Below are 23,927 nucleotides of genomic sequence, written 5' to 3' on the forward strand. Positions count from 1 at the left end.
TAATATTAGCGCTTGAAAAAAAATAAAAATAAATAAAAAAAATAAATAATCATGACGTCATAAAAACCAGGTTGAGTTGATGTCGTGGGGCCCCATGTTCATCCTGGAAACTTCAAAGAAAGAATACAGATTCCGTGTAATTATTTCGGGTCATAAGCTAAGCTAGCCATGTGGGCGGCTGGGTGCTGGGGACGCAGCTCTGCCGCTCTTATTTCAACAATCCATCCATCCATCCATCCATCCATCCATCCATCCATCCATCCATCCATCCATCCATCCGGCAAGGCACCCAGGATTATAGGATAGATGAAATTATGAACTAATTCTATAGATGGCACAGTTTTAATGGCAAGAGAATAGCACTCCCTTGAGAAGTACATACATTGAAGGGGTGGGTAAACAAAGGAAGAGTAAGTATAACAGGGAGGGAAATTAAGAGAGATTGACATTATGGAAGTTAGAGGGAGGTCTGCATTCCAAAACAGAAACTGAGTTGATGTCAGAAATGGAGAGGTGAGTGCCATACAGAACATCTAAAATGATCAACAGCAGTATATATAATTCATACCCAACCATAGTATTTTTTGTATATGAATGTGTGTATGTGCGCGTGTGAATATGTACACACAGTCTGTAGGTTTATGTTGAGTGCTTTCCTCAGTCACGCTCTACTTTATGTTCAGAGGTAGAATTTCTTGTTACCTTTGACATGGGTACTGAACAAGTCCTTATGTTTTTATGGAAGGCACTTTACAGACTGAGCCATTCTTCCAGCCCCTGAATTATAATATTGAGAGCCTATATGTTATAAGATAGAAAAAATATTGTTTATGATGTTTATTCTCTTTTATTGTAAGCTTAGGTATTTGGAAATTAAAACTTATAGTATTCTAATTTTAGAGATCTTGCCTTAGGACTGTCTAGTGATTTATTAATTTATGTCATAAAACTACAACCTGTGCATTAGGCTATGCATAAAAAGATGGCAGGTTTGGTTGGATGATTTCTTGGATGTATTTTAGTATGTTCACAATTTTATGTTAATAATTCTTTAAAGTTAATATTCTTTTGTCTTTTTTTCTCTTTGAAGAGTTCTTGCCTTTTGGCAGTATCAATTGGTTGGGAAGGAGGTGTTTATGTACAAACTTGTGGCCACACGTTACACATAGATTGTCATAAATCTTATATGGAATCATTACGGGTAAGTTGATTAGAAAAAAAATTTAAAGATACCTGTTTTTTTTCCAGGCATTGATTTTTTTTTTTAATACCATACACATCCAGTTCCCCTCTCCAGTCTGAGGGATCGTGTTTTTTATGTATTAGCTGTTAACTCCCACGACTCCCCATTAGTCTTGGCTCTAAGTGCTATATGGTTCATGTTTTCACATGATCACCCTGTCTTACTTTCCCTACCATCAGCACTTTTAACCTTTGCACATTTCCTAGTTGATTAGCTTCACTGTCTTGTACTGAGCCTCGTCTGTCTTTATTCCCAAGCATTGACCGCTGCCTTTGATTTGACATAGAAGTGAGCCAGAAGATGGTAGAAAATTACAAGACAAAGTGAACTATTGTCTAAACATGGGATTTCCTATGTCAGCGACTGAGATTATGTTCATGGCCCATAAATGCACTTATTCATTTATCTCTCTGCTTTCATCACGTCTCTTTCCTGTTTGCCTCAGCAGCTATTTCAGGTCTTTGCCTTCCTACATCCAGATACTTCTAAATCCTAAGAACTTCACTCATTAGATTCTGTTTCTGCTTATCCCACCAAGATTTCAGTGTGTCTTCATCACACCCTTATCTCCTTTCATGTAAAGTGCAGTTCCCTAGCAAGTGACGTATGCCAGCATGTCTTTCCTTTCTGCTTCTGGAGTAGTGTTCCTGCTGCTGTCTGTACTCTAGGAGCCCTTTGTCTCCAGCACTGCAGAAGCCATGATCAATGATAACATCTTTTTTATTATGTTGCTTTGTTGTCTCTCCTGTCTCTTCTCAGTATATAAAGATACTCAGGTCTGCTTCATTCAGAATCCTTCCTTTGACCTTCCACACAACTGAAGTCTTTTTTAGTCTTTCAGCTTCTTAAAAATATTTCTACCATAAAAGTAAATTTCATATTTTTAAAGATCCTTAATTCAGGAGCATTTTTATCCTTCCTATTCCTCATCACTCATGGTCAGTCACTAGCCAGGATTCTATTGGATGTTCTGGAGTGTCACTTGGCATTAATTCTGCCTTCATTGTTTCCACTAATATTTTGTGTATGCCTTCCCCCACCAACCAGGGTGGCTCTGTATAGCCTTAGCTTTTGTGGAACTTGCAGACTGGCCTCAAACTCACAGAGACCCACCTGTCTCTGCCTCCCAAGTGCTGGGATTAAAGGTGTGCACCACCACCACCTGGCACATATATGTCCTCTTTTGACTTGATTTTTGTGATTGTTTTCAATACTAATTTCCTTACTCTAATTTATTTACTATCTTCCTAAAATGTAAATCTGTTGTGACATATATCAATACTTTTTTGTTTTCCTCTTGGTAGAATGAAGCTTACTTTTTCTATGAATGCCATTCATGTACTGCATGGTCTGAGCTTGCCTGTTGTCAGGATTAATAAGCTAATGGTTCTTAAGCACATTATGCATTGTTATGAACTGTTAGGTTCTAGAGCATTGTAGATTCTGTGATGAATCCTGGGAATAGAACAATAAATAAGACATCTTTCTTCAAAGAATTCATGGTGTTTATTAGTTACTTTTCTCATTGTGTGATGATATACCTGACAAGCAATAGAAGGAAGCAAAGGAAGAAAACAAGGAAGGAAGGATTTCTTGGCTTCCAGTTTGAGAGTCCAGTCCAGCATGGCAGGGAAGACATGGAGGCATGAGCATAAAGGACTGTTCACATTGACCCACAGTCAGAAAGCAAAGAGATGAATGCTAGTACTCTGCTTGTTTTCTCCTTTTTATTCAGTCCAGAACCCTGGTCTGGACATGGGCTGCTTCTCCCATGTGGAGTGAGGCTCTCCATCTCAGCTGACTCAGTCTGGACACTCCATCAGAAGTTCTAGATCTGTCACGTTGACAGTCCAATTAGCCGTCTTTTGTGCAGTTGGTGGACAAGAGTGCTAACTGTTGTAAGGTATACACAGGGTCCTAGTGACCATTTGCAGTGTGCCAGAACATTTTATGAATGAAGGTACTTTTGAGTCATTATATTTATATCTGTATATTTGAAGAACTAATTAGAAATCTGATTGTAAAGAGCTTTGTGGTCCATATAAATCCTTGAGACTTTATGTAACTTCCTCAGAGAAAGATATTAAAGGTTTGTATATGGAGGAAAAGTGCAGTATTGGTTAGGAAAGAAGATAGTGTCTTGTGTGTGATTTGGTATAATGCTGTATTATAAGAAGTGCTTCAGGCCAGGCAGTGGTAGCACACGCCTTTCAGCCCAGCACTTAGGAGACAGAGGCAGGTGGATCTCTGTGAGATTGAGACCAGCCTCAGCCTGGTCTACAGAGTGAGTTACAGTACAACCAGGGTTATTATACAGAAAAACCCTGTTTCAAAAACCAATTCCCCCTCCAAAAAAAAAAAAACAAAACAAAACAAAAAAAAACAACCCCAAAACCCTTTGACAACTAAACCAGAGATTTTATTTCTTTGTGACATTTTAGAGATGCCTTTGATATGTATGTGAGTTTACTGTAAAATCTGGTATTGTAATTTTTGTTTGCTACAAATGTGTGCATCAGATATCTGCATGTTTGTTTCATCTTTCAGAATGACCAGGTTCTTCAGGGCTTCTCAGTGGACAAAGGAGAATTCACATGTCCCCTCTGTAGACAGTTTGCTAACAGTGTTCTTCCATGTTATCCTGGAAGCAATGTGGAAAGTAACCTTTGGCAACGTCCTAGTAACAAAAGCACACAAGATCTCATAAAGGAAGTGGAGGAGCTGCAGGGACGACCGGGAGCTTTCCCAGTAAGCATCAGTGTAAGGCAGAAAATATCCTGGTTAACTTATTAACTTAGTTTGTTTGTTTTTTAGTTCCCTCCCTCCCTCCCCCCCACATCTTCCCTGCTATATCTACACTCTTTTCTTTTTTCCCTAAATTATCCTGGGCCTTTATACATTTAGTAGAAATGTATAAAGAAATTGATTAACTAGAAATTGATTTTTAGAGGTTTTTGATTGTGCTTATTAAAAACAGAATGAAAATATTAGAAATTATTAGACCCTATACTTTTCCTTAGTCAAAATCATTATAATTTAATGTATTAAGGCTATCTTCCAAATTGTGAACTTAAGCTTTGTCCTAGTTAGGGTTGTCATTGCTGTGACAAAACACCATGGCCAAAAGCAACTTGGGGAGGAAAGGATTTGATTTTCACATCACTGTTCATCACTGAAGGAAGTCAGGACAGGAACTCACACAGGGAAAGAACTGGGAGGCAGGAGCTGATGTAGAGGCAGGCCATGGAGTGGTGCTGCTTACTGGCTTGCTCCAAGTGGCTTGCTCAGCCTCTTTCTTATAGAACCCAGGACCATTAGCCCAGGGATGGTCTCACCCACAGTAGGCTGGGCCTTCCTCCATCTATAACTAACAAAATGCCTTACAGGCTTGCCTGTAGCCTGACCTTATGGAGGCCTTTTCTCAGCTGAGTCTCCCTCTGCTCTGATGATTCTAGCTTGTATCAAATTGACATAAGAATAGCCAGCACAAGCTTAAATGGTTAGGCTTTTTAAAGAAGTTGAAATATTTAAAAACAAAGCAAAACAAAAAGTATATATGTTATATTGCTTAGTTAGCAATAGATACATTTGGAAAATGGTATCAGTAGATAATTTTGCCATTGTGTGAACATCAGAGTGCATTTATATAAACCAAATGGCTTTGATGTCTGTAGGTACTATCTTTCAGAGGAACTATCATAGTATATCTGTGGCCCATTCTGTACCATTACGAGATATGCAACTCTCTGTTTTTGTCTCTATGTACAAATATAATATACAACATAAGTGTCAAATACAATGTAATCATTTGAAAATATATTTGTTACATTGATTAAGTTTGACAATGTGAATTTAATCTCTAAGGACCCACATGGTAGAAGGGGAGAACTGACTACCCCAAGTTGTCCTCTGGCCTCTGCTACCTATGTGCCATATTACATAGCCCACTCAGATGTACACAAGCGTACACTCACCAAATAATGTAATAAAAAGAATGTATTTACACACATCTTTATTTACTCTGAAAATACTATGTAACAATTCACTATAAATTAGTCTACTATAATGTGAATTTGGTATAAATGAATCTGTTTTGTAATCTCCACCAACAGAATTTATGTGATTTAAGTTCTTAAAATGTTTTACCTATATTGTAGATTTCTGTTATGGTCTCTACAGAAGTGACAGATGCCTGCCACCCTGTAGTTTTATAGTGCTGGGAACTGAACTTAAGGCCTCTTATGCTCTAGGCGAGTGCTGTGCCACTGAGCTATAATTCCTAGCCCCTAAAGACACTTAGCTTTTGGAACAAAAATTTGTATTAAACAACTCATATTCATTTCTTGGCATTTACTTTCTCAAGTTGGAATTTGAGGGTGTGTGTGTGTGTGTGTGTGTGTGTGTGTGTGTGTGTGTTTGCATGCAAATTTATGTGTTTAAAATTTGCCTAAGGGGGCTGGAGAGATGGCTCAGAGGTTAAGAGCACTGACTGCTCTTCCAGAGGTCCTGAGTTCAATTCCCAGCAACCACATGATGGCTCACAACCATCTGTAATGAGATCTGGCGCCCTCTTCTGGTGTGTGGGAAGCAGAATGTTGTACACATAATAAGTAAATAAATTTAAAAATAAAATAAAATAAAATTTGCCTAAAATTAAGGGACACTGATAATATATTTCTTTGAAAACCAATCTTAAATAAAGTCAGGCTTTTTGTAAACCTGTAATGGTTCTAAAATATTATTTAGTATTATGTACTCATTAGATTAGAATAGAATTTTTGTGCCTAACTCATAATTTATAATTGGCTTAGTCATAATTGAGTATTATTAATTGCCATCCAGAATTTGAATAAACAATTATAAGACAATTCATCCAGAGGTCCTGAGTTCAATTCCCAGCAACTACATGGTGGCTCCCAACCATCTGTAATGAGACCTGGTGCCCTCTTCTGTCCTGCAGGTGTACATGCAGGCAGAATACTTTATATATATTGAATAAATAAATCTTTAAAAAATGATTTATTTTTTATTTATTTCTTTGCACACTACATGTGCAAAGTTGTTCATGTTACATCTCTTTTGACTTGTGTTAATTTTCTGATGTGTTCATTTGATAAATATTTCAGTTTTAAGCTTTTATTAAAGAAAATGAATATAAACTTTACATGTATGTTCACTTTTTTATAGTCAGAAACCAACCTAAGTAAAGAAATGGAATCTGTAATGAAAGATATTAAAAATACCACTCAGAAGAAATACAGAGACTATAGCAAGACCCCAGGCTCACCAGACAATGATTTTCTCTTTATGTACTCTGTTGCTAGGTAGGTATGTGTAATAATTATTAGTATTTCCTTAATATTAGTTTTTCTTTATTGTTCAGTGGATCTATGTTTTATCTGTTGCTATTTATATTTCCTTAAGGAAGGGATATGTATCTTTAATATTGGTTAAAAGAATAGCTCATTTTTTAACCTCCTGGGAGGTTATTTCCTGAAGTTATTTTAAAAATTACTTTGATGCACAGTTTGGATGCTGTTGAACTTTATGGAACATAAGGGGACGATATAATGCTTACTTGGGATAGATAAGTTCCTTAAAGTATGACATTTTATGTGTGATTAAGTCCTGTCAAGTGCTGATGCCAACAACTAAAACCTAATGTTATGTTCCTTCATTACAGAAAACACAGCATCAAGAGAACTTGTTTCTTTATTGGCCCTCACAGTGTTTTAGGAAATGACAGCTGGTTTAGAAAACTAGAGATAGAGAGAGGAGAGCGCAGGAAGGCAGGTGTTCCGAGCTTGGTGGAAGGCTCAGGAAGCATTAGTCTAGTTGCTGAGTAGGTGGACCATCACCAATGAACACATTGAAACAGGAATTTTGGAAAATGTGTGAAAATGGAGAGGCACAAAAGAAGTAAGTAGGAAGGAAGCAGTACATACAGCTAGGCGCTTACAAACACAGTCTTCAAAGCTGACACTGTAGAGCCTTGAATGTCTTTGTAGTCATACTTCTTTCTTTCTTTCTTTCTTTCTTTCTTTCTTTCTTTCTTTCTTTCTTTCTTTCTTTCTTTTTTTGTTTTTTCAAGGCAAGGTTTCTCTGTAGCTTTGGGTCATACTTCTTATTTTGTTCAAATAGTATTGTAGTCAATAAGATTTAGAGAGATGATGTGACTCAAAGTCATTAACAACTTCCTGGGTATAAAGGATTGGAATTCAGATCATTTGAGTCAAGAGTCAGTGGTTTTGTTTTTTTAATAGTTATCTCTTTTCCTGTCTTGTGTTCAGCTTTCATAGGGGGTGTTATGTTTTCTAATCTCTTTGACTCTAGCAGTGCAACAAAACAGTAAATGAAAGAGTATATGTAACTTTTAAACCCAGGAAAAATGGTTCCAGACTTAGAAGATTTATAGCAAGCAAGGTAGAGCTCTTAAAGAGCTCTTCCGTGTGGAAATATAAATGTTGGACCCAGGTTGATACAGAAGGATCTGCTGGATTAGAAAATGACTTTCTAATCTGTGTGTTTCTAGGCTGTTGTTTATCCAGAATGATTTTTTTTGTGTGTTTGTGTATGGTGGTGGTGGAGATGTATACAGTAATTATTTTGTTTCCGAAGTTACCAATTATTGCATACTTATAACTAAATGTATTTATAAAACTAAATTTAATATAGATTTTATATATTTAACTTTACTAAGGATCTAGGATAATGATTATCTTCTATATAAAATATAATAACATTGTAGTTGAATGCAGGTCAACTATTATACTCATACATACATTCTCTCTGTCTCTCATGTCACTTGTATATTATGCCTTCAGTTTCATTAGAGTTAGCATTATCGGAAGATCCTGAGATTCTGATTGAATGGGAATGATCAATACATGGAATTTATCCAAGTGATTGATTGTTTTTCTTTGTACACTGAATTGTGCAGTGGAATGCAATTCCAAAAATGGAATTTTCCTGTATTATAAATTTGATTAAAGTATAATTTGGGTGATATTTTAGATCCTTGTTTTCTTGTCTTAAAATATAATAACTTTTATAGACAAGCAAGGACAAGTATCAGATGCTAAAGGTATAGGTAGAGAGAGGAAAGTCATGTACCATCCCCATCCTTCTCTGAAGCCCAATAATAATCTGAAGTAGCGAGACAGTGACTGTGTGGTTAGCAGATCAGCTCCTCTATCCCACTCTCATGATGAGCTTGCAGTGCTTCACTGCATTAGTGCTGAACAAGCGAAGGCCAAAGTGACCAAGATCAAAATCTAAATGGAAGGACAAAGGTTTTTATGGTATTGAGTCCGTAATGTCAAGATATGATACTGGCCTTTATCTTAGTCTAACACGCAACTTATTTTGTTAAGATATTTTAATCCTGCTAAATATTTTAGAGCCCGCCTTTCAGGAAAAATATTTCTGAAACTAAATATTTATGAAATAAATTGCAATAAACTTTGGATTACTTAACTTTTGAATTAATTGTGATTCTCAGAACTTGAAGATATATTTGGCATTTAATAAAACACAATTCTAGTTTCTTAGTTGAATTTCTATCTGTGTAAATATTTTGTCTGTTCTTTAGGAAGCATAACAGTTCTGCTATTTGGGAAGAGAGTACCCATTAAGATAGCTACAGAACTCATTCTCCTAAAGGAGAAGGCTCTATGTCTTTGTTTTTAGTTTGATTTGTATGAGGACTCTCTGGAAGATTTTTCCTGAAAGCAACAGAGGAGAAATTGTTGGAATGTGTTTTTGAAAATTAATTCTCAAATTAACCATAGCTGCTTTATTCAAATTTCAACTTGTTTCTGAAATTTTCATTCTGTTGCAAGTATTAGTCATAAAAATGGATTATGAAAAGATTATGATAGGTAAGAAGGTGTCCTTCAATAGTCATTCATTATTTTCTTACTGACACTAAGAAAGACATGGCTTTCAGTAATTGATTTTCCCCTAGGGGCTTTTGTATCTAAGTCACAAATAATTTAGAGGTATTGGCCTATGGCTCTTGGTGTCTATATTGTAAGAAAAATGGGAATGGTAGAAAGAAGTAGGAGCATCTGAGGTGAGGATGAACAGATGTCTTTTCGTCATGAGTGGACTGGTGTTCAGTAGAGTGATTCTACTTGTTTTCATATACTGTGTTGTAAGTCTAGGTCTCTGAAAGGAGTTATGCTGGAAATAGGAGGAATACTTTCTAAAGTGCCAAGTGATCGGCCTTTTGTCTTTTGTAAGTAGAATCTGACTCTGCTATTCATGCTAATTTCCAGATTCTAAGCTTAAGCAATCCATCTCAGCTTCTTGAGTAGCTGGGACTGTGGGCAAAACCCACCATATCCAGTGTCAAACTGAACCTTTGAGTTTACTTTTGTTTCATGTCTCTTTTTTCCCCTCGGGGGAAAAAAAAATCTGTTTTTTCTTAGTTGTTCTTGCATTTAAGGTTGTAAGGGTCAGCAAAAGGAGATAACTATAAATCAGAAACTAGAAGTTTTTCAGTGTGTGTGCAGGTGTGGATGTTTCCCCTGCAGCTGTATGGAGTTGTTTCTTCAGCCACTCTTCACCTTGGAGGCCAGTCTTACTGGCCCTGGAGCTTTCTGGTGGTCTGCTAAATGTGCCTGGCTTTATGTAGGTATAGGAGATCTTAACTCTAGACCTCATGCTTGCAAGGCAAGCATTTTACCTCCTGAGCAGTCTCCCCAGTCTTACCATGGTTTTTGTTTTTGTTTTTTACGTAAAGCATGTAAAAAGTATTGTTGAGGATTTAGACACAAAAACATGAAATTCTTCAGGAATTTACAATTTAGTTGGAGAGCCAACACTAAGAAACATTGCATATAAAACAGAATAAAATAGGTTCTAAAGCAGAATAAAATAAGAAAAAAATGTTATATAGGCAGGATGTTGGAGAACTTCCAAAGAGAATGTCTTAGTGTTTCTGTTGTTGCGATGAAACCCCATAACCAAAAGCAAGTTGGTGAGATCAGGAATATTCAGCTTACCCTTCTACATTGGTGTTCATTACCAAAGGAATGAACTTTAACAGACAAGAACTTAAGCAGCTCAGGAACCTGAAGGCAGGAACTGATGCAGAGGCCATGGGAAGTGCTTCTTACTGGCTTGCTCCCTGTGGCTTGCTCAGCTTGCTTTTTTTTGGGGGGGGGGGGTTTCGAGACAGGGTTTCTCTGTGGTTTTGGAGCCTGTCCTGGAACTAGCTCTTGTAGACCAGGCTGGTCTCGAACTCACAGAGATCCGCCTGCCTCTGCCTCTTGCTTTCTTATAGAACCTAGGAAACCAGTCCAGGGTGGACTCTGGGCTCTGCCTATCAATGACTAATTAAGAAAGTGCCTTATAGCTGGATTTTATAGAGACATTTTCTAAACTTGTTTTTCCTACTTTCAGATAATTCTAGTTTGTATGTCAATTTGGCATAAGACTAGCTAGTACAAGGAATATAAACAAATCGAAACAAAGTATATGAAATAATTTATTTTCTGTCTCAGAAAGGCTTCCTAGAAGAGCTGTGTCTTCATTGTAGGCTATGCTTTGGATGAAAGTATGCTTCCCAACCTCCAAACCCTGCTGAGAAAATGAGTAGTTTGCTCAGAGAATAAAGTGGCAGGTTCAAGCCCTTAGATCTTTACCCTCTCTATTGTCCCAGTTTGGTTTGATTGTGTGTGTGTGTGTGCGCACGCGTACATCTGTTTTTCAGATTATTGCTCTAAAAATAACAGTAAGAGGGGAACATAACAGGAGCACACACTCTGATAAAGGATAAGAAGAGCTAATACGCAGTTAAGGGATTTTGTAATGCACGGTGTATCTAGTGGTCCGGTGAGAGCTTTCAGCGGGCTTGTCATTTTTTGGAATGGAGAGGTTTTCTCTGCTGCCAAATTCACTTGGATATATTTTGTGCTAGAAAATTCAGGATAGAATTTATTTTTCTCCAAGAATAAAAAGCATAGAAAATTCATTCCCAAATTATATTTATTTTTTCCATTCAGGAAAGAAAACCAGATTGCAGAGGTTTTCAGCTGTGAGGTGTAATAGACAGGGGGCACATGGTCACCTGGGTGGTTTAATCTAGTGAGTCTTAAAGGGCCAGTTTCGGTATAAATGAAGCAAGGAAATAGTGATGGTTAGGGCCTGTGACATTGATTTTTTTGTAATTCTAGATATTATATATTAATCCTTTGTATAGACAGTTTTAAAAGATGAAATAGAAATGTACAAGAGATCTTCCAGCCATATTTTAAAATAAAGTCAGACTTAACAGGCTTATCTCTTTTAGAATAAAATTCACATAACTTATTTGTTATCCTTCTAAAGTATATATGGTGATCCAATAAACAGAATTGTTTTTATAATTTAATGAACATTTTTGTAAATAGTGAGATGAAAGTTGACATTCATTTGTTAAGATTTGTTGCTGTGTTTGGTTGGCACTTTAAAAAGTACTATCTAGGAAATCATAGTTTTTATAAGAGAATATAGCCATTAATTTTTTTCTACAGATTAGGCAACAGAAGATTTGTGAAAACAAAATATATTGATCTCATTTATATTCCCTTGATGAAGGAACACATGCTGGTCTCCGCGCTCGCTTTCTGTCCACTAATATGAAATCCTTGTCCCTGCTTCCTTGCTGGTAGGTTTTTAGAAGTTCAGTGAGCATTGCAATTCGCCTGAAGGGTGGAAAATTCCCTTGTCACACAGATGCCCTTATCAGCAACAACCAGATGGAGCTCTGAGCAGGAACATTATCAGTGTTAAATTGCATCTTCCCTACCTCAAGAAGATTAAACCATCCTTTAGAAATGGGTGGCAAATTTACTGACTCAGGAATATTAATATTTTAAAGTTTGCATTTATAAGTTATAAATGAAAATACCATTTTAAAATGTAGCCAAAGCCAGTTTAAATGTTTTGTTTATAAATAAAATAGGATGTAGTTTTTCTTAAATTCACAGCAGAGTAAGCTTGAAGCCTTGCCTCTCTTTAAGGCAGGGTTGAGGTGCTTGGTGTCTCATTAGCATACTTTGGATACAAACTAGTTAATTCAGTTTTGTTTGTTGGAAAAAAAAATATTTAAGGTGATAAATACTATTGAAATGCAGCAAATTGAAGTTATAACTCAAAATTTAATTTTTTTATTTTGGTAAATCATTCTTCTACTGCTATTATTTGTGAGTAAATATTTCAGTTCTGCTTAAGTTTGCTTTTTAAAACACCAATTTACTAATAGTTGCTATTCCGTAAGCTAATAAATGTTAAACACTTTGTAATTTCAGATGTTTGTGAGCAATACTGATCTTTATCTATCAGTAATGCATTTTAATAATTGTAGAAGTTTATAAAAGAGACCATGATTAATTAATTATGTGTTGATCATAGTTGCTTCAATGTTTGTTTTGTTTCATGATACTGTTTTCCAGATACCACCTAATTTCCAATGAATGAGAACCATTTCTTTGATAGAAAAAAAATCGTATTTCTTTTAATGACAGTAATTATTTACCTGGTCGCTGGCAGCTGAAGTACATACTTTTCATGTAATTTATAGATAGGCTTATGAAATACATTGCAGGATTTTTGTTATGAGGCCTAGTTTTTAGTATTTGCCAAGGGCTGAGACTTTGCAGCAATCACATAGTTGTATGTATAAATTTTTTTACAGGTATAAATTTGAGCATCTAAACAAAGATGGATAAATTGTTACTTTTAATTTCTAAATATAAGAAAAAACCATTACTCTATAAGCTGTGATTTTGCAAGTAATAAAGTTGAAGAATTTTATTGTTTAGCTTGATTGAGCTCTGTCAGTAAAGCAGAAAAATCTTTTTGCCTTTGACTGAGATGGGTTTAATGCTTTGCTTACAGAACCAATTTGGAACTGGAGTTGATTCATCGAGGGGGCAGCCTTTGCTCAGGCGGTGCCAGCACAGCTGGTAAAAGATCTTGTTTGAGTAAGTATTGAGCAGTGTTAAATTTGAGAAGATTTCTATTTATGTCAGATTTGAAGCCTATATAGGGAAAGTAGTCTTTCAGTATTGTTGATTTTCTTCAAATTCTGTTCATGTTAGTTTTCAAATGTTTAAAATGCTGTTATCTTTAGAAGAACAATATGGATATCTGTATTATGATAGGTCAGCAATATAAATGTCTAATTGGGCAAATTTACATTAGTTCAAATATTTTTTAAATGTATTATTTAAAGAAATAAAATAAATTTAAGTTTTTGAAAGAAATTTTACATTGAGTTGATTAAAATATAGTTTTATAAAGATAGTTATGTTTATTATATTGTCACTGTTAATTAATGAGGATAATGTGCTCCGTTTTGCTCTATATTAACTAACGTGTATTAAAATAATATCTATTTCCTTTATGTGTATGCTTTATCTTATAGACATAATTCTTCAACACCATTTGTAAAGATATGCTTAAGAGAAGTGTAATTTGCAACCTAGACTAGGTTTTTCAAGAACATGGCTTTTCATGATGTTTGCTCATTGATTAGAGAGCTTATGAATACTAGGAGCAGTATTACCTAATGTCACAATATCCATTATTAGCCCCAGAATGCTAGAGTTGAAATGTTACCTTAGGTGCTGGCATAGGGAATAAAACTTGTTTAAAATGCATGGTATATTGGAAAGTGAATTTATTTTGTTACATACTAAAAATAATATCCAATAGCAATACATACCAGCTTTTAAACATAATATATGTATATATTATTTTGAAAAGTTATCTATTAGGATGAATTTAAAAGTAAAGTACCTCAAATTTTGCACCATAAAAATGTAAATATAAACTTTTGATAAAGTTATTTAACAGTTTTTAATGTTTATAATTGTTTTGGGTATTTTTGGGTTATCTCTTGATTTCTAGAATCAAAGATTTGGGGAGTTCATTTTTTTATTACATGTTTAGTGACCTCTAATGTATACACTTAAACCCTATGTATACTCTATAGTGTAGTAATATGTTTTAAATGGGAAATTGTTGAGATGAAGAAAATATAGTTTATAATATGTTTGAGTTAGTTCAAAGTAAAGTTACATAAGTTTAAATAGTTTGGCACTATTCTAGAGAATTGTTCTAGAAGGTTTTCAGTAAAGGAATTTTAGGGTTTTTGCACATTTTTCTTCAAAGACATTCACATTTACTCAGAGACTTAGAATTGGTGAATTTATCCATAATCTTGACAAGAGTAAATGAAATTCTAGTGGCATTTTTTTTTTTTGAGTTCTTCTTTAGCTTCCAGTTGTTCTGTTTCTTACCACTTTTCTGGTTGCTTCCCCCTTGACCCTGAAGAGTTCCATCTGCAGACGTCCATAGCAGCTCCTGCAGTGTTGTTCCCGATTCCTAAGTCAGACTCTGAGGCCTCCTCATCCAACAGGGACCCCAGACAGACCCTTAGGGCACTGTGTCCAGCAGATGAAACAAACACTTGGTCTTGACTGTAAGACAGGTTGTTGCCTGTGACTGTTCTAGGAATTTGAAGGGTGGGGATCATTTCTCTATGGTGGAACTGGTGAAGCTTTTGGTGGGCATGCCATTGCACCAAGGCTTTGAAAGATAAATGAGAGAGTGTACATTGTAAATTAGGCAAGAAGAACTTTGTATCGCTATGCCTTCAATAGCTGTAGGACCAAGCAAATATAAAAAATAATGCATAACATTTTATTAAGAGAAAGTTGTTACTAATGTTATTCTCTTTACTTCTTTATCAAAATGATTTGAAAATAGATATGAAATTCCATAGATTCTGGTGACATTATAGGCTATAAGGTTTTTTCCTTTCCAGAAGTAGAAATTGTTGAAGCCATTGGCAGTTATCACTGGCTAGTTAATAGTATCGGAACATCACATGAGAGTAGGTTATCTCTCAGCAGGAAAATAAGCACTCTTCTGTACCTAGGTCTGAGACTTTCTGCTTATTACTGTAGGTGAGAAGCCACAGGTTACAACCTTAGTGGATTCTGTGATTTCATAGAGGTTAAATACTGACATTATGGGTATAGCTCAAGTGGTAGAGCACTTGCCTGGTTGCTCAACCTGATGTGGTTGTGCCTGTACCACATCATCACCATAAACAAGAATAGATCACAAAATTAGCCCAAGCTTTAATCAGAAAAGGTAACTTCTTGTTCTGATACCTTCATTTGGGACGTTCTAATAATTTAGATATAATTCATGATCTACACTAAATAGCTTCTATCTGTGTATGCTATTTCTAACAAGCAACTTCACCAAAGAAGAACTTTTCTCTGAACTGCTAAGAATGTTGTTATTCATAACAGCCAGGTAGGGACTTAAAGGCAGCAGATTTCAGTTAGAAAATGACTATAATACTAAGAAGGACAAATAGGCATAACTGGATCATAAAATCAGATGAGAAAAGCAGATGACTTCTGAGAGAAGGTTGAGCATAAGGACAGTCTGGATTCTATGAGAAATCGTGTGGAGTTATGTTTAGAGCACCGTAGAAGGAATGAAGTAGTTGCAGCGTGTAATGGCTGATCTTGGTTGTACTAGTTATTTTTTGTCAACTTGATGTAAGCCTAGACATATCTGGGAAGAGGGAATATTAATTGAGAAAATTCCTTCATAAGACTGGCCAGCAGGTAGTTCTGTAGGGCATTTCCTTGAGCAATGATGTTGGTGGCCCAGCTCATTGGAGGGAGTGCCACTTGTGGGGAGGTGGTCCTAGATGGTGTAGGAAAGCAGGTAAACAAGCCATAGAGGGCAAGCCAGTAAGCTTCTCTTCTCTGGCTTCTGCTTCAATTCCTGCTTCCAGGTTTATGGCTTGACTTTTCTCAGTGATGGAGTGTTACCTGAAAATTGAAAGATGAAATAAACTTTTTTCCTCAAGGTGCTTTGGTAATGGTCCTTTGTTAAAACAATAAAAACCTAAGCAAGATACAGGGTAAACTTGATTAATTATATATAGTGACTGAACAAAATAAAATGATTGTATTTCTTTATTAAAAATAACTAGAAAAAAAGTAACTAAAACTTTGAGAACATTTTGTCCTGGAAGAATTGTATCAACTTTCTCATTAGTTTTTTTCCCCCCAATTTATTCAGATCAGCTGTTCCATGTATTAGCCTTGCACATGCGGCTTTATACCATTGATTCTGAGTATAATCCCTGGAAAAAACTCACCCAGTTAATAGAAGATATGAATTCACAGTAAGTATTATTGAAAGGTTAAAATCAGTTAAAATTCTTTTTAGAAAAATAGTCATTAAATTTAAATATGGTATTAAAGTTCTATATGGATACATTTCCTTATGAAACATTAAGTGTATTATAAAAATTTAAAAATACTCACCATTATACTTTCTGTAAAAATTACACAAAAGTTTCTACTAAGTGAGATAATCTCAGGATGAATCCTGCTGGTTTTTAAGCAAATGACACATTCCAATAGAGGTACATAAAGGTTGATTGCTATTTTCTGTTAGAATTTGGTCAGTGGGTTCATCCAGCCTTTGTAAAGGCTCACATTAGTTTTCAGCTGATGACTTGACCACTGCCCATCTGCTGACTTTGAAAGGCAGTTTGGCAGCAGACTGCTTGATTCTTTCCCAGGTTATATGTTTGGAGGGTAATGAGTTAGTGCTCTGGCAGCTCTTGTTAATGACCAGTAAGTTGCACTTGCTTGTTTATTTTATATTATGTTATTTTTATAATTTAATGCATTTCGTTTTAGTCATCCTTTTCAGTACACATTGTTACCCTCGTTTAGAGAAACTCCTAGGTTGACTGTTTCACTTTTGACATGTTTTAAATAGTCTTTTGTAATATCTTTTGTTTTTTGGTAATGTTCATTTTGAACACTTTATTCCTGGAACCTGCCATTTCTCTGTGTAATTCTCTTTATTTAGAAAGCATGGTCTGGGTCCCCAGGGGTTTGACACAACTGCTGGGTTGTTTTCACACCATTTCTGCCAGCTTGCTTGCCCCGCTGCCTGTCTTATCTGTCCAACCACCCACCTACCCACCCACCCTTCCTTCTTCCTTACAGTTTGTTTTGTGTATGTAGTGAGTTTGAGTGAATGTATGTCATGGATACCATGGAAGTCAGAACTCCCTGTATCTGGGGTTACGGGAGGATGGGAGAGCAGTGAGCGCCTGATGTGGGTGCTGGGAACCAAACCTGGGTTCTTTGGAAGAGCAGCCAGTACTCTTAACATTTGAGATGTCTGTCTGTCTGTATTTGTCTTCATTCTCGAGAGGGAGGGGGAATAGAGTGGGGGGGAAGGGAGGGGAGTGGGGGGAGGGGGCAATTGTGGGAGGAGGGGGAGGGAAATGGGAAATGGGGAGGAGGCGGAAATTTTTTTTCAACAACTAAAAAAAATAAACAAAAAAAGAAAAGAAGAAAAAAAAGAAAAGAAAAAATCAAAACAAAACCAAAAAACAAAAAAAAAGAAAAGATCTTGAATTCTTAATGATATTTCTAAGTCAGGTTATTGTAATATTATAAAACCTTTAAGTCATAACATTTTGTCATTTTTATCTTTTTGTTTGAAAAAAACCCTTGATTCTTGATATGAATGTTATTACTCATTGGAATAATTATCTGCAATTATTGATTTTAAATATCACTGTTACTGTTGGCCAGATAAATTAGTTACTTTCTTCACTGCTAGGACAAAATACTTGACAAAAACAATTTAAGGAAGAGCTGGTTTCAGCTCATAATTTAAGGGTGCGGCTGTTGTGGCAGGGAAGTGGCAGAGGTGGGAGATAGTGGGTTGCAGTACTTGAGCAGTCAGGGATCAGTTACTGTTGCTTGTCTAGGACCCTGGACATTTAAGGTGGGTCTTTCCACCTCATTAACCCAAGCTAGAAACTTCCTCACAGACACATTCAGAGGTTTGTTTCCTCAGTGATCCTAGGTCCTGTCAAGTAGACAGTCAGCATAAACTACCACGCCAGACACCCTCACTGTTCTCAGAATATGTGTTATTAGGTGTATATAGTAAAAAAAAAAGCTTCATAACAGTGTTGCTTCACTGTACCATTATCTTTTTCCTCACTATTTAAAGACATTTTCTCTTCAGGCAGTGGTAGCACACACTTTTAATCCCATCACCTGGGAGGCAGAGGCAGGTGGATCTTCGAGTTTGAGGATAGCCAGGGCCACACAGAGAAACCGTGCCTTGAAAAACCCTAAATCAATCAGTCAATCAATCAATCAATCAGTCAATCAATCTTTTCCCTCAAAGTAAAGCCTCAGTAATAAAGTAAATTTAGCCTTATATGTCTTCCATGAACTACTTACTGTGAAGCCTCTTATCTGTTAACTACTTCTAATTTCCTGTCATGCTTAAGAATTTGGATGTGAGTCCTTTGTTTTGTGAGTTCAAAATACTTGTCACCAGATTCTCAGATTTTTTTTACTTGGTTTATTTTTTTGTTAAAGCTTTAAAATTAGGGATTTATTAATTTTTCATTTTGAGTCAACAGGTTTTCTCCCACTCTGTTCTTATAACACAATTACCCATGGTTTCTTCTAGTACTTTCATGGTTTTAATATGTTTGGAATTTATTATAGTGTATGGTAGAGATATTATACAGAATTTTATTTTATTTGTCTATATAGCTGTAAAATATCTTATTTACCTTTACTTAGTAGCAAATTTAAATGGACTTACAGTTTAACAAGAAAGAATAAGGTAAAAGTGCTTTTGTTTACTGCCATGGAGTTGAAAGAAAACAACCAGGAGAAAAGATGGAGACTGTACTACTGTCTGTGTAGAAAAAAGACAGTAAACTAGACTCCATGTGTCGAGATAGTGGGTTTATGGCAGACGAGTTTATGGAGCAGCTGGGAGCATATTCTTTCTGATATTGTTCTGAGTTAATTGGATAGTCTCATGGAAAACAATATTGACTACTACCTCATACAAATTCTATTGAAGGTTTGCCCATTGCTTGGAGAAAGATGTAGCAAAAGAACATTACAAATTTAAAGATCATGTTTGCATCTGATTTTAGTGTCTCTTTAATTTTTTTGTAATTTGAAATTGATTCTGAATGTTTCTTTGCATTTCATGACATCTGATTTTTTTTAAAAAAGAGCTAAGACCAGCCAATTATTTTATAGATTGTTTTAAAATTTATTTTTGTCCAATATCTCCCAGTGATCAGATTATGCACTTTTTGTAAACCACCACACTGATGTGCTCCTGATGTATAACATCAGGAGGCATGATCTGTCCTTTGACTTACCACAGCGACTCTGGTTGTTTGGCTGTGGGAGTGATTGCCAAGCTATTTTATTCTTTGTATCTACAAATTGAGTATCATGTAGGAAAATGCTTTTGAGACAAGATATCTCTCTCTCTCTCTCTCTCTCTCTCTCTCTCTCTCTCTCTCTCTCTCTCTCTCTCTCTGTGTGTGTGTGTGTGTGTGTGTGTGAGAGAGAGAGAGGGGGGGGGCTCAAGGGCTGCATCTCTGAAGATAACTGATTCTCCCAGCCCTGGTAGCCATCACTTAGGGGTGGGACTTGCTGAACACTGCTCTCCATCCTGGGATTATGGCTGGCTTGATCTTGTGCAGATCTTGTGCATGGTCTTACAGCCATTGTGTTTATGTGTGCAGTGGTGCTGTCATGACATTCTCTGCCGCTGTGATGGCCACTACCTCTTTCTCTTACATTCTCTCTGTCCCATCTTCCATGATGATCCCTGAGCTGTAGGGATAGAGAATATGATATATCTATATAATATAGAGGTGGGCACACCAATCTTTTGTTCTCTGCACCTTGACTAAGGTGCTTGTGTCTGTATCAATCACCATGTGCTGTAAAAAGAAGCTCCTCTCATGAGGGAACCAAGCTTGAATCCTCCCCAAGAGCAGTAAGAGCTCCTAACCACTGGCCCATTTCTCCAGCCCTTTGTACTTTGAAAGGATAGTGCAAGTGCAGTGTAGCCAAGGCTATCCTTGAACTAATGGAGCTCCTGCTTCAGCCACTGAGTGCTAGAATTACAAGGCATGTACTATCTTACATTGGTCTTTGTGAACTTTGTTTTTAGGATCTTTGTTCTTTTTTTCTGTAGGCATCTTATTTTTTGTTGTTGTTTGGTTGGTTTTTCAAGTCAGGGTTTCTCTGTGTAGCTCTAACTGTCCTAGAACTTGTTCTGTAGACCAGACTGTCCTCCAACTCAGAGATCTACCTGCCTCTGCCTCCTGAGTGCTGGGATTAAAGGTGTGGGCCACCACTGCCTCACTAGCATCTTGTTTTTTAAAGTATCTGAATAATTTTTTATGGTTTAAGATACTGAATTTTATTTTGTTTGCAGTCAGGTTAAGAGGTACATGTGAGGGTCTGTTTATGTTGTTTTTTTCTTCATAGTTTCCCCAAAATATATTTGCCTTTTGACCTTATAATTACTTTGCTCAGCATTTAGAAAATTGAAATTTTTATGACACAAATTAAATTTCGTTTTTATCTTTTTTTAATTGCTTTTATACATTGAATCCCCATTTCGCTCAAGATCTGTTGATTACTTTCATAACCAGTAATCTTTTCCCAGTCTTAAGATTCATAGTATTTACCTAAATTTTCTTCTTAGAGTTTTCTCATGGTATTATATATAATATTTAATACATAAATATGTGTATATATAACTTGGAATTGATTTTCATTGGCAGTATCAGGAAAGATAACCATAATTCCAGGTAGTTGTATCCAAGTATATCTAAAGTCAAGGGTCAATGAGATGACTACTTAGAATGTCCACTAAATTTTATAATTAAGAAATCATTATTGATCATATGGAAAATTTATTTTCATGAGGGAGTTTGATAATGAAATAGTCCTCTCCTTTCCCTCCCCAATTTTAGGCTTATGAAGTTAGTTGCAAGGGGCATATCTTGGGGAGACAAGATAATAGGAGCCATGGTCTTAGAGAGAAAGACAAGTACAGTATGTGAAGATATATATGTAGATAATGGAGAATTTCAAAGAGCTGTCTTTCATTAGCAGTCATAAAATTCACAGAAGCTTGAACTGTCTTATCCAGCTGTTTGTCCAATGCCTGGCACATATTAGGAGCCAGCACTTACTGATTACGTTGCTGATTACAGCCTAATCACAGGCTCAGACAACCCTACTCAGCCTCGACAGATGTATAGCTTCAGAATTTAGTTTTGGAACATTGAGGTTTACTGTTTTATTAAAATTTAAACCTGTAATAAAAATAATTAACTCTCCAATATTAGGACTATACTCATGATTGAGTGCTTGTTAGATAGATATATATGAGCCCTGAGTTCAGTTCTAGCAAGACAAGTAGGCAGGCAGGCAGGCAGGCAGACAGACAGACACACAGACACAGACTCCCTCCCTCCCTCCCTCCCTCCCTCCCTCCCTTCCTACTAAAAGCAGTTAGGGAATTCTTTAGTATGGGCTCTGCTTTGAGGTCTGTGTTTTCATAGTGCTCTGCATCTCTAGGTCTTTTGTAGTGTGTGTGAGATGTTCTGCTTTGATTATTCTGTGTTGAAACTGCAAATGTTAAGGCTTTTGTTAGAATTTGTGTCAGCAATAAAGTTTTTTTTTTTTGTTTGTTTTTTTTTGTTTTTCGAGACAGGGTTTCTCTGTGGCTTTGGAGCCTGTCCTGGAACTAGCTCTGTAGACCAGGCTGGTCTTGAACTCACAGAGATCCTCCTGCCTCTGCCTCCCGAGTGCTGGGATTAAAGGCGTGCGCCACCATCGCCCGGCTTAGCAATAAAGTTTTAACAGGATTTAATGAGACTATTACGCAGAGAAGCTCTGTGCCCCTGCTTCCTCGTATGGTGAGCATTTCCCTTGAGCTACTTGTGATGGTCCTGAGCTGCCTCATCTGTCTTGTTTTCTCATGTTCTATTCAGTGCCTCACTTAGCTTCTGTAATTTCAGTGATTCCAAAGACTCAGTGTTAATGCAGCTTAGATGTTTACTTTGGTAAGGTGTAAAATTCATATGTGGTGTTTTCAAATTAGAAAAAGGAAATGTATGCATTACCAAAATGATCATATTATTAGTAAAACAAAATACAGCCTTCTACTTTAGTTAAGATTTCTTATTTTTTATTTCTGTTTGTAGAGATACATATTAGACACAAAATGAATTAGAAAGATATAATCTACACTAGGATGTAACTATGCAATCTTTTTTTTAGGCTGGGGAATGAAGAACATCAGCCTGAAGTTCCAATCCTTTATCATGATGTGACATCCCTTCTGCTCATCCAGATCTTAATGATGCCACAGCCCTTGCGCAAAGGTAGTTCTTTAAAATTTGGACTTGTAGATTACATTTGGAATATTCTGGAAATTATAGAAGCGAATAGGATATCGAGGCTGGTAGAATGACTGTGAAGATGATTCAGAAAAGATGGGGTGCACTCAAGCTGAATAGAACAGAGAGCGCAAGCTCAGCGCTGCTGGTCACTTTCCTCCCATTACGTCCACTGCCCCTTACTACAGATGTTATGGGATACAGCGCCGTGTGCTCCTGCTTCCTCTAACTATGAATCAAGTAAAACTTTCTTTCTTTAAAAAAAAAGGAAGTCTTTTTTATGATAAATAGCATTTTATTAGTAGCATATAAAGTGTGTGAGAGAAACAAAGTTGCTTTTTTTGGGTGAGTTTATTCTTTATTCTTTTTTATCAATAAGAAATGAAATGTGTGAGAAAGCACTCTCCATATTGTTCAAAAAAGTGAAGTATCCTTACAAAAGAAAATTTGAAAAGCAAAGCAAAGTGTCAGCTTTAATATCTCCACCCCATTTACGTGCACACAGTGGTTAATTGTAGTTCTATTAAAAATGTGATATCCTAAAAAATGTTTTATCATTTTAAATTAGTGGTAGTATTCTAACATTAGATGAACAGCTTCAATATTAAATTAGCAACTTTTCATTATTGCCCCATAGTTTTCAGAGGACTTATTTTAAAGCATTTAAAATATTTTGTCAGAGCTTAAGCAGTTTGGATACTCACTTTACTAGACCTGGAAGGAGGTGGGAGGTCCTTGGACTTCCCACAGGGCAGGGAACCATCACTGCTCTTTGGGCTGATGAGGGAGGGGGGTTTGATTGGGGGAGGGGGAGGGAAATGGGAGGCGGTGGCAGGGAAGAGACAGAAATCTTTAATAAATAAAAGAAAAAAAAGAATAAAAAATATTTTGTCAGCAAATTAACTTTTTTTCTCTTGAAAGATAGTTTATTACTTTATTTTGTTTTGTTTTTGAGGTAAGCCATCATTATGTAGTCCTTCCTAGTCTAGAACTTTCTGTGTAGACCAAGTTGGCTTAGAACTCTTAGAAACCCCCTGCTTCTGCCTCTTGAGTGCTGGGATTATTGGTGCGCACTTACCATGCCTAGCTGTTTTTGCTGTTCTAAGTTACAGTGTATTGTGGGCATAAAAAGGCTTTCTCCCCATGGAAAACATTCTTTGTGTCTATTTCAGTTTTAATAAAATCAACCTGGGGAAGAAGTGACCATTTATTTTAAATATAGACAGATTACATATGTCATCTAAATTATATTTGTTAAAGGATAAAGTAATGCCGGGTGGTGGTGGCGCACGCCTTTAATCCCAGCACTCGGGAGGCAAAGGCAGGCGGATCTCTGTGAGTTCGAGACCAGCCTGGTCTACAGAGCTAGTTCCAGGA

The 23,927-nt window shown here is 36.3% G+C and overlaps 1 protein-coding gene across 3 annotated transcripts in view; it reads left to right on the top strand.

The window, feature by feature from the left end:
- Nucleotides 1-23,927, top strand: part of Ubr3 (ubiquitin protein ligase E3 component n-recognin 3) — a 141,597-nt gene that overhangs the window by 89,866 nt on the left and 27,804 nt on the right. For 2 of the 3 annotated variants that reach the window (XM_013345877.2, XM_026778748.1), the window contains exons 27-32: nucleotides 1,091-1,201; nucleotides 3,791-4,003; nucleotides 6,431-6,567; nucleotides 13,130-13,215; nucleotides 16,346-16,451; nucleotides 22,432-22,535. In XM_013345877.2, coding sequence (XP_013201331.1) covers nucleotides 1,091-1,201; nucleotides 3,791-4,003; nucleotides 6,431-6,567; nucleotides 13,130-13,215; nucleotides 16,346-16,451; nucleotides 22,432-22,535 — 757 coding nt within the window. The remainder of the gene's footprint in view (nucleotides 1-1,090; nucleotides 1,202-3,790; nucleotides 4,004-6,430; nucleotides 6,568-13,129; nucleotides 13,216-16,345; nucleotides 16,452-22,431; nucleotides 22,536-23,927) is intronic. The other variant, XM_013345878.2, reaches the window with a different exon arrangement.

The sequence above is a fragment of the Microtus ochrogaster genome, chromosome 4 (genome assembly GCF_000317375.1).
Source record: "Microtus ochrogaster isolate Prairie Vole_2 chromosome 4, MicOch1.0, whole genome shotgun sequence".
Taxonomy (NCBI): Eukaryota; Metazoa; Chordata; class Mammalia; order Rodentia; family Cricetidae; genus Microtus; species Microtus ochrogaster.